The 15,581-nt window shown below is 46.6% G+C and overlaps 1 protein-coding gene across 1 annotated transcript; it reads right to left on the reverse strand.

Annotated features, from left to right (window-relative positions):
* Nucleotides 1-705: 705 nt before the first annotated feature.
* Nucleotides 706-14,353, reverse strand: CDC25A (cell division cycle 25A). The gene is made up of 16 exons (XM_009323156.1): nt 14,343-14,353; nt 13,648-13,769; nt 11,536-11,590; nt 10,760-10,795; nt 10,578-10,614; nt 10,086-10,187; nt 9,161-9,277; nt 8,144-8,278; nt 7,415-7,489; nt 6,584-6,736; nt 6,162-6,254; nt 5,855-5,917; nt 5,656-5,754; nt 4,797-4,927; nt 3,883-3,994; nt 706-2,486 (listed from the first exon to the last, which is right to left on the reverse strand). Exons 1-16 carry the CDS (start codon nt 14,351-14,353, stop codon nt 2,346-2,348), a joined length of 1,482 nt encoding a protein of 493 aa, XP_009321431.1. The 3' UTR covers nt 706-2,345.
* Nucleotides 14,354-15,581: the final 1,228 nt, after the last annotated feature.

Genomic DNA, 15,581 nt, shown 5'->3' on the forward strand with positions numbered 1-15,581 from the left:
CCTTCCCACCCTCGGGACTCTTAATAATTAAAACACAGCGCACACAGAACTAGGTGGGGTATAAAGGAAGGGGTCTCCTTTCCGTCCCGACGGGATTACAGGCATACCCGATCCCTCAAAGCGCACACCGAGGCTCACGTCCCCCGATACCGCCAAGGCCACAGAGAGCCGCAAAGCCCCCAACACGGCCAGTTTCCTGAATATCAGGACATTTGGGACAGCGAGCTGATCTAGGGGCATTGGCAGGAAGCGCAACTGTAAAGCCCCAGAGCGCTATAATGGTTTTGCTCCAGGTGAGTGACCTCAGAAGAGAGCATCACGACTCCATCGGTCTCCATCATCTTTTTTTGAACGTGGCTGGCGAGTTAAACTTTCACATAGCGCGGACTATTTGTTTACAAAGTTGTACCAAGACAGCCCGCCTGGCCGTCGTATTGCTAAACTGATTATTTACCGCTTAGGCTTGGCGCAATGGGTCTTGCGCCAAAAAGCACGTTGCTGCCGTGTCGCAGGCAGCTGGCCTTCCCCGCTGACTCACCGGCACGTGATCTCCTCCCACCCCACAGCCCGCCCAGGCACCGCACCGGCTTCCTCCGGGAGTTCAGACCTTCCAGGTGAGGGGTGGGACACGGTCACTTACAGAGGGCGATTTGGCAATCGCCATTTCTGATTTAGCACTTCATCTTCCCATTCAAAGTATTCAGCTTTGAGGGAAGCCAGCAAAATACGATTTATTTTCTTTTTTTAAACGAGAAAGAGTTCAGTTTATCCTTTCAGTTCTCAAGAGGATTAACAGCAGGTTTTAAGAAACAGCTTTAAAAAAAATCAAGTTAAAATTCCACATAAGCCACCTCCATTTCAGTATTTTTTTGACACAGGTAAAACGGCACGCAAGACGAGCTCGCACGGAGCAAGCCAAGCCCTGCGAAGCGTGGATTTCTGCTAAAGTGAGAGCCGAGAGCTTCCAGGACGCATGGCTGTTCCCGGGCTGCACGCCCAGCTTCAGGAGCACTAGTGTCACGAAGAAGTTCACGTGTGAGGAAGAAGAGCTCCAGCAATCGTCACAGCGTTCTGCGGCAGGCAGCTGGCCTTACCCCGAAATCGCTGGGCTACTGTAAGGGTCATTCGTTGGGTCCTGCGCGACACCAAAAATTAGCAGCAAAGCGGTTTTAGGACTAGCGCTGTTGTGCCGCGGAACCACAAATTCTGCTTTAGGTGGGCAATTTGTAGGGCTCAGCTGTAGGGCACAACGCCGGCTGAGGAAGTTCCTCTTCCTTCAAGAATTGATTGTATTTCCTGCCTTTCCTGGCAGAAGGTGCTTCTGCTACTGGAGAAGTGGCCAAAGTCAAACCCACGGCAGCGGGAGCAGTTTCAGAACAGCCTCCCAGGATCATTACCGTCATTCCTCACAGCCGGGCTCTTTTCTGGACACATTTCATGATAATACGCAGCCTCGGAGGGAGCAGCGACAGTAAACTGCTGCTGTTGAGAATCCTGGCAACAGCTTTGCCACCCGGTACTTCTGGGATCACCTGAGAGCCTATTTCTGAACTACCCTCAGTTCCCAGACGTTCTCCCTACTTTGAAACACCAACTCCTCTAGAACTAAAGCAGCAGCTAAATTCAAATTATTATGAAGTAAAGCAATCTAGATTAAGTAAACGAGGTGAACACGGTATCTACGTACAATAAGCCATTTCCCCTTAGACTGTCTTCAAGAGGCTTCCCACAGCGAAACACAGGAGCTCAGCGAGGTGGGACCTCTAGCTGTAATGAACTAGTTCCCATTTTACTTCACCACGACGCATTACGCTACCGAGACACAAAGCTGCAGCTGAGAAAAATAATTAACCCCCCCACCCCCCAACAGCAGGCTGCCCAACGGCAGAAACAAGGTTTGAGTACAATCCAGATGATTCAACTGTAGCGGTATTAGCTTCACTTGACTGTATTTAAATAAAATAAAGCATTTAAAAAATAACAGGCACTAAAATATCCTCACTGCTTACACCACGTATCAGCCGAGCCCCATGCAGATGGCACGCAACAGCCTCTCCCCACCCCTCCCCGGGCAGACTGTTGGGCAGTTTGTGGATGTCACAGAACGCGAGAAGCCGTTTCCACAAAGCAGCGTAACAAGAGTATTCAGAAGAGTCAGCTCCCAGCCAGCACCCGGGTTGCTCGGTTCAAGCCTGCGGCCGCAAGTTCCACGGTGTCCCCAGTAAGACAACAGACGAGGAGAGAGCTGGTACCCGATAACCACAAGCAAGGAACAGGCACGTCTCCCTCCCGCTGCAGCCTCCCCCCTCCCACGACGGGCAGTCTTTGCGTGTTCAGTTCAGCCCTTAGAGTTTCTTCAGGCGACTGTACAGTTCCCTTTTGCTCTTCTCACCAGCCCAGGTTCGGCTTTTGGTGCGGAACCTTTTCAAGTCTTCTTTAAAGTCCTCGTGGTGCATGGGGCGATAGCTCTGGGGCTCGCAGAAACTCTGGGGAAAGAGAAGCTGGTTTCACTTCAATATGTCACAGGAGCGATGATCTCTTTGAGACTCACCGACAGGGCCCGGTAGCAGCCACTTCAGCCGCTACCGCCAGAATAAACAGAACTGGAGTCCCCACCCCGAGCAGGAGTTTCATACCAGGCGTTCGTGAACAAAGCCAAGGGATATTCAGATTACAGCTGCTTCAGAAGTGATAGCTATTAAACGAAGGACTTCCAGCCCTGTATACAGAGCTCTCACCCCAAATTTTCTGCCAGACATCAATAAACAAAGTAAGTCTATCTAGTATAGACCTTGAAGTAGCACAGATTTGAAGAATACTTGTCTCTCAGACCCGCCAGCCCCTGGCTCACAGGCCAGTCCCAGAGCATTAAAGGCTGTCGTCGGCTGTTCCATGCTGCCACCTTGAGGCCCTCGGTCCTCCCACCTCGGGAGACAATACCCACGGGGCCCGAAACAAAACCCAGGCATCCACTGCCACAGGGGAGCCAGCAGATCGCAGGGAGAGCCACAAAACAGGACAGCACTCGCTACCATGAACACCGGCATCCCCCAAGAAGGCCCAATTGCTGGGAGACCCAGCATCCCACTGGGAAACCGCACACAGCCCCACCCAGGCGGCCACAGGAAGGCCAAGCATCTCTCAGCTCTCTGAGAACGCACCAAGTCACAGAACAGGAAGGTAATCTAAGAGATGCGCTGAAGTGTGAGGGCCTGAGAGGGACTAAAGTGACAGTCAGGCCACAGTCGAGTTTGTGTCAGAACGGCAGGTAAAATTAGCTGGAGAAAGAGTACAGCCACTGAAATGCTGAAGCAGCAGAAGCCAAGTGATAGGAGAAACACCATCCTCACAGTGCTGGGAAGAGAGCTGCTGGGCATTTTTTAGTTTCCTTTTCTGAATTAGAGGCTGCAAACTCAAAGCTCGAGTTTTCCAATGTTGCTATTTTAGTATAGTATGAGACTTCAGGTTTCTATTTGTTATACGGCAATTACTGTCAAGCCTCTTCTCTCCTAGTCCTTGCGGGCTGCGTAGCCTTAAATTCCTTCTCCAAATGACATTTTGAACTCCTGCTTGTTATAAAAGGGCAGAAACCAGTTTTATATTTTACTCTTGAGAGAAGTGGAAAAACCTTTCAGCTACGGCAGCAAGACAGCTCTGAAGTATGGGATAGGCTTAGGGAAGTGAAGGCAGCCTCACTGCCAAATGTTAGCTGCTCTCAGTATGGGAGAGCACTGGGCAACAGAGCAGGAAAAGTTACCCCAGCAAAAAAACACCCTGCTCCAAAGGGAAGTCTGAAGGAGTATGAATACATGGGTATTTCTTTAGCTATCATTTCTTCTCTTCCGAGCATGCAAGAGATGGATTTAAGAGAATGTTACTTACACGGCATCTTAAGAAGAAGTCCTTGTAACCCCCTTTCAGGACATAGAGTTCTGGGTAATGGAGGTTGGGGTACTCGTTACCCAGCCTGTCCCGCTCTCTCACAAACCGGCACCTGTAGCAGGAAGAAGTCCCGTGTTAAATCTTGCATTCAACAAATAACGCACGAAAACGACGCTCACCCGAAACTTCCTGTCGTGGTTTAACCTCAGTCGGCAGCTAAGCACCACGCAGCCGCTCGCTCTCCCCCCCACCCGGTGGGGCGGGGGAGAGAATTGGAAGAGCACAAGTGAGAAAAACTCGTGGGTTGAGGTAAAAACAGTTTAATACTTGAAATAAAATGATAATAATAATAATAATACACAAAGCAAGTGATGCACAGTACAATTGCTCACCACCCGCCGACCGATGCCCAGCCACTCCCCGAGCAGCGGCCCCCCCCGGCCACCTCCCCCCAAAGTCCTTGACTAGTGCAAGCACTGCTCAGCAACAACTCAAACATCGGTGCATTATCAACATTATTCTCACCCTAAATCCAAAACACAGCACTGTACCAGCTACTAGGAAGGAAATTAACTCTATCCCTGCCGAAACCAGGACACTTCCCATTCCTTGGATTACAGACGCAAGCCACTGCCTATCAGGAACACGCTGACAAGCCACACTGGCGGCACAGCTGTGGCTAACTGGTTTTCCCTTTCCGTCTCTAAGCATTCCAGCGCGCCAGCCCAACTTCAACATGGCCATTCACATCATGGGTTGTGTCACATCCTTGCCAGAGGTGACAACCAACATCTACTCGTGACAAACCGCGTATTAAGTAGCATGCCAACACAGTAACTGGTGCCACCCTGAAAGCTTTGCTCTCAACGAGCACAGCAGTAAGTTCTTATCTAGGGGAGTGTGGGACAACTCACATTCGAGGACCCCGCTCCGAAGAAAACTCGCAGTGGAACACTATTATCACTCGTTTGTTCTCCGATGGCTGGATTGGCTTCTTAAGCAAGTAGTCTTCCACATCCTCTTCCATATGTAGGTTTACAGCACCCTGTAAAGGCAGTCAATGCCCGAGCACACGCAGTGAGTGGAGGAGAACAGTAACAAACCTATCCCACTTCCTTGCAAGCCGTTTCCTCATCTTGGTTTCCTAGAGGAGCTCTGGCAGCGCTCTCTAGCTGTTGGGAACGCAGCTTCAAACCCAAGCAGACATTACAGATAGCCTAACGCTGACTCCAGGTGACCGGGACCTGTTTCAGATGGCCATTTCAACAGCCGTAGGTTGTGGCTCGTTGCATTTCCCTTCCCATCTCATTGCATCTGAGAGGGCCGGCCAGCTTGCTCAAGCAGCAAGCTTCAAGATCAATTATGTTTTCCACAGCCGCTTGTTCTTTGAAGTCTGGTTTAAATTAAGCTTCATATTCTAATTTTAGCTTCTCTAGATATCAGGATGCTGGACACCGAGTGTCTTACATCCTCCTCTGGAACCATCTCCCTGCTTGCCACACAGGCCACCTCCTCTGCTTAAGGAAAGCAGGATGTTCCCTCCTTTGAGGGAAAAGTCACTTTATGAACCAAGTGTGAGCTCAGCGCCCTGAGATTCACGCAGCGCCTGGGCATAACAGGATCACAGACCCCAGTGGGGCACTTGGGCATCTCAGCTATAGCACATCCACAGGGCCTTGGATACTCGCTAATAAAGAGCGGCCCACGTGGTGCCACATGACCCCAGTTTGCAACTTCAGACAACCCTACATTGCTCTTACGGGGTCAACATACCTTGATGTGTCCTCCTTCATACTCGTACGGGTATCTACAATCAATTATCACGCATTCCTTGATGAAGCTCGCAAACTTCCCAGTCAGCACAGACACAATCTGAAAACAAACAAACAAACGAGTTGTTTCAAGATGTTTTTGTGTTGTTTCCCCCCCGCCCCCAGTAAAGAATTTTTTTTACCGTCCCTGGAGCACGTACCATTTCTGAGTCGATATATTTTAAATCTTGATGTTTCCCATCAACAGTGTGGAATAAATAACCCTATAAGACAGACAGCATTTAATCGAGAATGTTCCGGACGTGAGCCACGTAGGCGATAGCACAGCGCCCAGCAGTTAATTTTGTAACACAGATGCTTTGTTGACAAGAATCTCTTCAGCTTTGCTAGAGTTAAAACTAAGAATTCTAAAATTCAGGGACAGAATTTTATTTTTGGCTCCTATACTGAAGGGAATTTTGTAGATCTTTTTGAATTAACACTTGACCATTAAATCACTTGAATTACCTTTGAGAAGTCACCAATAAGATCTCTCTGGTCACTGTCCAAAATGCTTTCGATCTCTGCTGTAGAGGATTGCGTCTTTACCATTTTCAAACTCTAGAGGAACACGGGTTAGAGATCAATGCCAAGCACTGACAGCAGAGACCCCCTTTTCCCAGAGCATAACAGAAAACTCACATTTACTCTGAAGCCCTGAACTATGACTCCCCAGCTTCCCCTTTGGATTAAGGCAAAACTCAGGCTCAAGAGTATGCAATTACTGCACCAGCTCCCCCAAACCTCCTGCACTATGCAGAGAGAATGCAGTTTCGCTCGGTCAGCAATTCACCTGAAAAAGCTCTCTCATTAACCTTCATAAACTAGACACCTATATTAGATCCTCTCCTAATCAATTCTGTTACAAAATTGGATGCCAAGCCACCAACCGTCGCGTCCTCAGAAGGTGTTCCAGGCAGGCTTTTCCTCTTCTTGCTTTTCCCTGGAGAATTCTCTTCCTGGGATCTCTCCGCCCTTTTCTGGGTGGTTCTTCCTACACCACTAGGCAGAGATGAAGAGCCAAACAACCGGCATCGTTTGGCCTACAAGGAAGGAGAGATGTTAGAGTTGTCTAGCAAAGATTTAGATTAGAAACTAAGCAAGCCTCAGACTTTCAGACTATTACAAATTTTGCCTTGTACAGACGCTGCCACTGCACAGCAACGGCAGGATGTTAGTAGGGTCATCTGAATTCAGCTCCCCGTAAACCAGTAACACTCGTTTCTTGCTGTGCGGACCGGGTGAGCTTCGAGCACCAGGAACAATATGATGTGCTAGCAGAGTGCTTTATACCAATTAGCAGACAATCTATCAGCAGATTAAGGAGCTTTTTGCTGGAGTCTAAACTCCCTTCACAGACTATTATCAGAAGACTGGGCTACAGGCATTCCAGGTAAGGCTGTGCAGAATGTATTCAAGATATGTCAACAAGTATCTGATAAGGGAAGTCAAGATCTTGCATTTATGAAGTGTTTTTGTGAAAAGAAAGTTAATGCCTATATACGCACACAATGAGCATTGTTCCGCACTGACAAAGTCTTCCAGGTAAACAGGCTTTAGAGATAACAGAATACTGAAGGGGGTTTATGCCATATCTTGTTTTGTTGTTGTTATTAGGCATACAGGATCAGAGACAGTGCGATCGCTTGTCCCAGTAGTGAAAACGGCTGCCAGAACAAAGTCCCTGTCTCCGTTCTGTTGTGCTCTGCCAGAACACTTACCCGATTGTCTGTTCTCCTCATGACCAGTGGCGCGGTCCAGAGGCTGGCCACATCAGATGGCATCTCCTCATCATTCTGAGAAAAAAAAAAGTTCATTCTCATCTATTTCACCGTGGGCAGAGACCGTAAATATCTATGGCTTCTGCACAGCTCGGGCAAACATTCCAGCTGAATTCAGCTGTCAGATCAGTTTTAGGAATTTAACACAATTACTAGTCCAATAATGGAACCGAGTTGAGTCATGTTGGAGAAGGTCAGTTATATCAATTCATTGATTGATTAACAATGATGTTCCTCCAAAGCTTTAAGCATTTCAAATTCAGTTGGAAACAGTCTTCTATTTAAGTGGCTTGAAAGCAAATATCACCTCTAGCTCTTTCAGCAAGTTTCTAAAGAAAAATGCCAACGGTTCAAATAATCCTCTCTAGCAATGCAATTCTCATCTGCCAATAAGACAGCAGCAATTCTTAAACTGCTGTTCACACCCCAAGTAAACCCCATTTTCTGCACTAGGAAAGAGCAGATATAAGATGGAGACACTGAAACGTAAGAGTTGAAAAAGATGATCATAACTCATCTTCTAGGATTCCCTAGGACCTAGCTTTTTGCAGTCTGACTCACCACACTGACTTCTGCTAGAACGTACGTGCACCACGGACACGTTGTTGGCGGACTATTAACATTACAGAGCTGATTTTGAAGTGTCTATCGTATTTCCTTTGTACATACCTTCAAATCTTGCTCATCTAGCAGCTCTAGGAATCCATCATCATCTTCGCTTTCAGAGGAAGTCAGAGAAGACTGCTGCAGGAAAGCTGGCCTATAGTCTTCCTGTTCACCCGTGCGTATTTCACCAGTGGGAAACTGAGACAGGACAGTTAGTTTTAACAACATTCCTCCTCTCTACCGCAGGATGCTGTAACCACAGAGATGATGCCATGCCTCTCACTGCACTACAGAAAACAAGGTCCTTATTCCGCCACCTTGAACACACTGACTTGAGCAAACCCCAAACCAAGTTCCAACACTTTTATTTGATCCTTACAACAGCAGAGTGCTTCGTTAGCCTCATTAAGCAATAACCCTCTTCTCTGGAAGAAGCTAGCCAGCAAAGGTGAGAAATGGGTGGTGTCAATAGGATCAAGAATTAATATAAACTCTGCAGCTGATAAGCTCAAGAGTACTAAGCAGGACGAAGGACTACCAGGTTCGAGGAGTGGAGACAAGACTTAGTCCCCCCAGCTCCGTTTCTGTGCAAGGACCCACCATATTCTTTCAGTTGCTTTTTCTAAGCAATAGAATACGAATAAGGTAATATTTTCTTCCTGCATGTCATATCTGGACATAAGACTCAGTTGCATCTACACAGTTGGCTTCATTGTTCCAAATGCATCTGCCTCAACATGAATATCTACTTTACTGGTAGTGAAAACAATTTCAAGCTAGCTTCCTCTATTCCACAGCGATGTCCACACTCCCTTGAGTTACTGCAGCATAACCTCAGCTCCGTATTGACTGGTCTTTCACAGGCTACAGAACAATCCATGTTTCAAACTTCTGACCACCTCATGAGCCAAACGTTGAGTTTTCTTACCTGGCAGACAGATAAGTTTTTCCATTTGGCACATGAGTAGTGGTCATTAACAGCATTGTCTTAGAATCGTGATGCAATTTTTCTTCCTCCCAGAGAGTAGGCATGCAGAGGATTAGCTGAGAATTAGTTGCAAGGAACACTGTATTACTTACCATCCGAGCTGGAGACAAACTCTGCCTTGGTCCAGGAACACCTTTTCCATCATGGGAGTGGACGTGCACAGAACTACGAGAAGCTGGTTTGGTTGGCTTCTTAAACTCAAACGATTCCTGAATTCAAAGGAAGCAAAGTGACCATTTTACCAAAATTAAGCGGCGTAAGTTGCTAGGATCATTTTATCTTTTTTTTAAGCTACCCGACGTTTTGGATTGAAGTTCCCTCCTACCAACAGAAATAGTCTGAAGGCAAGTGTTTTCAAATTAAGAGACATTACAATAGTGATTCATTTAACATAATCAAGCTTTCATCCTCTTGACATCACCTGCAGGCTTAAAGCTTTTCTATTTCTTTTGTCAGTCAACTTCTCCGCAAAAGAAATCATTTTTAAAGGCAGCCAAGGCTGTCTCCTGACACCCGCTTTTCTGTAGAGACCTGTCGGAGTCCTACCGATGGGATTTCCAGCAGCACGGCCTTTCAGAGCAAGTAGGACATTTGTGCTGTGAGGAACCAGGGCTCCCCATGTCTGCAGCGGAAAGAGATGAGGTGATCTATCTAAACAGCTTTCTGGAGGCACCCCTCGTAGCTATCTAAAGCTAGCAGTATGAATACATTTTCCCTTGCCACAGCCTAAAAGGAGTCAGGTTCAGTAGCACGAAGGTAGAGCTGCACAATCAGAGTCTTCCAAATTTTTATTAACCTATGATCAGTTTGCAGTCGCTATAATCAGTGCTGTCGCACTTCACTGCAAGTTCCCCTACACTAAGCTACGCAAAACTTTGTTACGTCTGAACTACAGCCTGGCAGAGAGTAAAAGAAGCCTTTTCCACTGCATCCATTGCTGAAGGGCTGGGCTAATTCAGCTTCCTTGGTACCGCCTCTTACACCGTATCATCGCAGGCAACAGAAAGCAACACTTACATTTTCCTTATTTTCATCTTGTTCCAATAGTTGAAAAGCATCACTATCCAGAGAATCGGCGTGGTTTCTCTTCAGAGCAGGACTGGATCCCAGGAGGCTTTGCTACAACATTCATACAAAAGTGCCAGTTCAGTATTGCACAACATAGTCTTCGCACGACTACATTTTAAGCAAAACAGGGGTCAGTGAAGACTGTAAGGTCTCCGACTACAAATTGGTGCAAACTGTGTGCAGGAGTCTTATGCTGACATCTCAGCACAGGTACCAAAATGCTTCAGCCGCATTAGTGACAAAGCCACGTCACTGAAGTTTCACGCTAACTTAAATGAGGTTTTGAGTTTACAAGCTGTAATTTTGACAGTTTTCATTAAGTGCCACAGCAGCTGTTCTTGAAGACAGAAAATGAACAAGTTATGGAACGTACCCAACTAAAAACACTTAACACGCTAAATCCTTTAACGTTTATACAAGACCAATACCACCCTCACTTACTGGCAGTGAATGTATTCTTCTGAAAGGCATTCGAATGCTACAATGAAAGAGAACCAAGATTTATTTCAACATTTTGTTTTAAAAGACGGTAACGTGAGTAGAACTCACTTTCCCCCCCTCCCCGTAAAACTCCATAAGCTACAACAGTCACTGACAAAAGTTAAAAATCAATGTATACTTACTTCAGTCTGCTGGATTCAAGAATTGCTTTCTCAAACCTAAAAGCAAGCGAGATGCCCCACAGTTAGCACCAAAGGATAGTACCCTAAAAGTCACCGTTGTATTTAAGCCATGGAGTGTTACGCTAAGCAGAAGCCAACATGCTTCTTGGTGACACTTTGTCGTTCTCAAAAGCTATTTATAGCCAGCTTATCCCATCCTAGTTTTTGAAACGCTAGCTAGACTCCTTCTCCCCCTCCTTTCCTTAAATTCTTTTCAGCGTTGTTTAGACGAGAAGCTAGGCTAAAGGAAGAAGAGCTCAGCAAATCAGAGACCAAGGGCATCTGTCCCCCATCCCTGGGGATAGAAGATTAGGAAAAGGAAGATAACCTAATCGAGAGCGGCAAATTCAAAGCTAAGAGCAACTGCTTGGTATCAGTTAAGGCAAATTATAATTTATGCTTGTATGTAAGTGTTGAGTGAAAACTGCAACTTACATGCAATGTGGTGCAGCCTCAGACTCCTGGTAAGGTGCCAATGTCATGCTCAAACAGTCTGGTTGGTACAACACATTAACTCAGACCCAAAACTTGTTAAGTACTCTGGGACACAGAGAAGACAGAAAGCCTAGCATCTCAAGCTGCAGAGCACTACAGCACATGCTTCTACAAGTTGAAGAGAGGAGCCCACTGCACACATGCCAGCAAAGGAAAAGCCACGTCAAGCCTCTCATTAGCCCACATCTGATAATGCTGCAACGTGGAACGCCAGAAGTCAGGCTTAGCATATGGTTACATACGTTTCCTCCATGATATCGTTTGAGGCTGCAGGACCAGGCGAATCCAAAGCGCAACCTGCAGAGGAGAGACAGCGTTTTCTACTGAGTAGTATCTGGGAAACGCAAAGTATTAGACACCGCTACAGATTTCCTCAGAGACCCTGAGCTCAGACAGGAAACTCATGTGGAAAGTCCCATCTGCAGCCACACCTCAGTGTAGAAGTAAATAACAGTTACAGATACTCCATACTGTTGGTTTTGGCCATAGATAATCAGGTGTTAGTGCCCGGGGAAAAATAGGAGTAATTAAAAAAGCACCCCCAGCCCTGCCTAGCATGGCACGTAGAAGAGAGTGCTTACCACATAACATAGAATAATCTTGGCTTGTTCTCTCACACACACATCTTAATAAACAACTTAGTCCTTTAGGGTTTTTTAAGCCATGTTTTTAGTTACACCTCTTCATAGGAAGAAATTTTGGGGTCATTCCAAAAAAAAAAAAAAATAGTCAAAGGCCCTCCTTAATGCACGCTAGTGTACTGGAAATAACAGCAAGCGCTCCATAAGCACAAACCAAGCGAAACATTACAGCTACATAGCATTTAAGTACAGTCAAATATGAAGCTTACTTAAACACAGATTCCCCAAGGAGTTTTTGTATTATGGTAGTATTCCCAAGCCCTAGTGACAGGCCAGCAGCTTACCAGAATACACTCTATACCATCATGACAAGACTTGTTGCTACTTCAGTGACTGCGATCTAAACAAACAACTACAAAGAATTAATCTGACTAACATGACAGGTAGCGATCTCGGCACAGCAGAAACCTTAATCATGAGTGTTTTGTAAGCACTTAAGGCCTGCTTTGGAGACAGGAGAAAAAAGAAAAAAGACAAGAAGAAAGTGGAGATTTAGCAAGCTTGATAATTCTGTCCCACTCGTGGTTTGCGAGCTATACTCATGTTTCAGTGGTTCTTAAAGTTCCCTTGAAGGCTGAAAGCACCATGCACAGTCAGACTGGTGCATAAATTCAGATGGAGACACTGATTTCCATTGCTGGGCTGGACCAATGAAGTATCAGAGGCTTCCCTGATTCTACAAGTCATGAGGTTATAGCTTATTGCATTTTCTCTTATAAAACATCACATCTGAAGAAAAAAAACTTCTGGGCAAGTACCAGTACTAAGATGCAGCTCCCCAGGTTTCAGATAAACGATCAGCTCACGTTAACAAAAAGCCACAAAAAAAAAAGCAAGCCACAAGACAAACCCGGCTCAACAGCCTTGATTCGAGCAGGCAGAGCAGGTTAACACAGTTCGGGTTGAAAGAGAGAAACCACACGGTGACAACTTGCTTTCATCACAGTTATCACCCTCCAAAGGGCAGAAACTCAAATGGGTCCCATTCAGAGCTGAATGCAGATATGCAACGGATCCTAACAATGAAGAATGAAACACTATCTCCCAGTTCTCCAGACCACAGCCCCAACACGCAACTATAAACACTCACAAGCCAATATCTGCAAGACACCCCAGACTAGAGAATGGTGGGACTCCAATTCACCACTGAAGCCTATCTTGGGCTATCTTCAGCAGCCTTCATCTTCAGCCGTCTCTACTGCAAGAAAGGCTGATACGCTCATGATAAGGTGTTGACCTACTACCATGTACAGAGCAGAACATCAAGGCAATCAGAAAATGGTAGTGATAAACATCATGCTGGAGTACAACGAATGACAGGTCAGCAACCACGTCTTAACAGTCATCCTAAGAAAAAAGGAAAAAGCCATCTCTGTGAGAGTCCCCCTGTGGGGGCAGAACCAGTTTTTCCTCCACGCTAGCTCTACTGTTAACATACTCCAGGACAATCAAAGAAAAAAAAAAAAAGAAAAACAACCAACAAACAAAACCACACACCCACAACCCACACCATGAACTACAGAAGCTTGCTGAGCGATGGTTTGCCTGCCTCCCTCCTTTCAAGAGCGTAAGAATGAGAAGTGGCTGCAGGGATTGCAGGCAGCCAGCATCAGTTCTCTACCCAAACCCTGGAAGCTGCTTGCAGCGGAAGCCACGTAAAGATACGATGCTTTTCATGCCTCACTCGTTATTTATTAATTGAGAAAGCCATACCTGAGTCTGTTGATTCTGATGACACTGTTCTTTGTAAACCGTTAGTATTCTTGTTTCCCAGATCTTGCTCAGCGTTTTCATGCTGACTGTAAAGGAAGTTAGGCACTTGTTTTAGATCCTCACTGAAGCAAGAAATACAATAGAGGATTGCCTGAACGTAGATACACAGCACAAGTAATCATAACCTGAAACCTTTATCACCGGCCAACTGAAAGGATCCCACTTTGGCAATCCTGCAGACTGCCATCTCCTGTGCTCTGTTGAGTAGGCGGACAAGGCCACCACCAGATAGATCACCACGCTTATAAATACCCTCAGATCTGACACCTACAGGGACTTGAGCTTCAGGTTTTGTTTTTTTAAACCTGCACATGCAGTGCTGATAATATTAGAAGTTCGGCTTCCAAAACAGAGACAGGGAGAGTGTCATTTAAGACAAACGTTCTCCCGATAGCCTTTCTGGTCACCTCGCACCAAACCACCAAGCTTTTCTCCATGACATACTAACTGTGAGAGGTTTTTTGAAACGATGTTTTAGAGCCTGTCCTGAGCTTGTGCCTTCACAAATGAAGGTTCTAAGACAACAAAGCGACAGACCTCGCAATAAAACTTTAGGACTAAAAACAATTTAAATGTGCAGTAGGGTATTAGTGCCTGGAATCACCTCCCAAACCATTCTCTAGAAACACCTATACCAGAGGCCCATCATCCTTCTCGGGACTGCAGCCCTCTCTTTGGCTTTTACATTACTCATGTAATTACTGTTTCATATAGAAAAATTACCAAACTTCTAACTCAAACTCATTTTTATAAGTAGTTAGCTCTCAAATTTTGTCTTATCAACTAAGCAAGTTCTTCTCTGCTCACATAACCATCAGACTAGTCTAAATCGTTCTGTAGGTGAAGGGGCTCAAGGCGTCCAAGAGCCTGACTAACACCAGCCCTTGACCTGACGCGTATGCAAGTACAAACGCTGCTCTGTGAGCAGGCAGGGAACCTCGAGGCAAGCTCTCCTGCCCGACCTCCAAGCCACATCAGACACACACTAATTTCATACGTGGGCTGGGGTGATGGCAGCTTCAATACAGAAGGAGAGATATGCTATCACACGTAGCCTTACTCTCTATTACCTTATTACATTTCCCCTTAGGGAAAGCTACTTGAGTGTGGCTCCTGCGTCACATGGGTTAATTAAAAAAACCTGCCGGGGCACAAGCTAGGGCTACAAACTCAAAGGACAGAATAATGAACACGGAGGGGACTGGTGCGAACCGTTTACAGGAATTCCAGGAATCTGAAGGAGGGACGGATCATAAAGAAAGCAGGTGATTACAGAAATGAGAATGATGTAAGAACAGCAAACAAAGGACAAATACCAGGAGGGCCGTCAAGACCGGAGTGGGCCAGGGCAAAACAGGAGCCATACAAGAGACAAACTGCAGAGGTTACTGTAGAAGTAACAAGATGAAGGAGTTAAAGACTAGTAACAGCAAAATTGGATTGAGCAACTGCGTGGTTACGGAGAAGGCAGAGCCCAAAGACTGCAGCGTTTTCCATATGTGAACAGTAAAGAGAGGAGGGGTGTGCAGGAACCGGGTGGGGGTGTGCACGGGGAGCAAGAAGGAGGTGAGGTGATGCAGCTAACGCGGCACGGAAGGCAGGAAGGACGGACGGACACAAAGGCCCCGGCGTTAACTTGTGGGAGAGGGGAAAGCACCCGGTCCTGGGGCCAGGCACAGGAGCGAAGCGGATGCCCAGAGCAGAACCAGGGGAAGATGGTGGCACGTGGTGGGACACCGCAGGGGGAAGGGAAGACAGCCCGCGGCGCAGGAGCCACGACCACACGTGGGCAGGAGAGCGGGGGGCTCCCGTGGGCCGGAGGGGGGGGGCTGGCCCAGTCTTAGGGCTCCCTAGGGAGAAAGGGGCAGTAGAGA

Source organism: Pygoscelis adeliae, unplaced genomic scaffold (genome assembly GCF_000699105.1).
Source record: "Pygoscelis adeliae isolate BGI_AS28 unplaced genomic scaffold, ASM69910v1 Scaffold444, whole genome shotgun sequence".
NCBI lineage: Eukaryota > Metazoa > Chordata > Aves > Sphenisciformes > Spheniscidae > Pygoscelis > Pygoscelis adeliae.

Bases quoted from the DNA above. Each gene is read 5' to 3' on its own strand.
- CDC25A (XM_009323156.1), bottom strand. The intron at 10,615-10,759 runs GTAAGTATACAT...CTTTCATTGTAG, and splicing joins CTTGAATCCAGCAGACTGAA to CATTCGAATGCCTTTCAGAA. The intron at 10,188-10,577 runs GTAAGTGAGGGT...TGAATGTTGTAG, and splicing joins GAAGAATACATTCACTGCCA to CAAAGCCTCCTGGGATCCAG.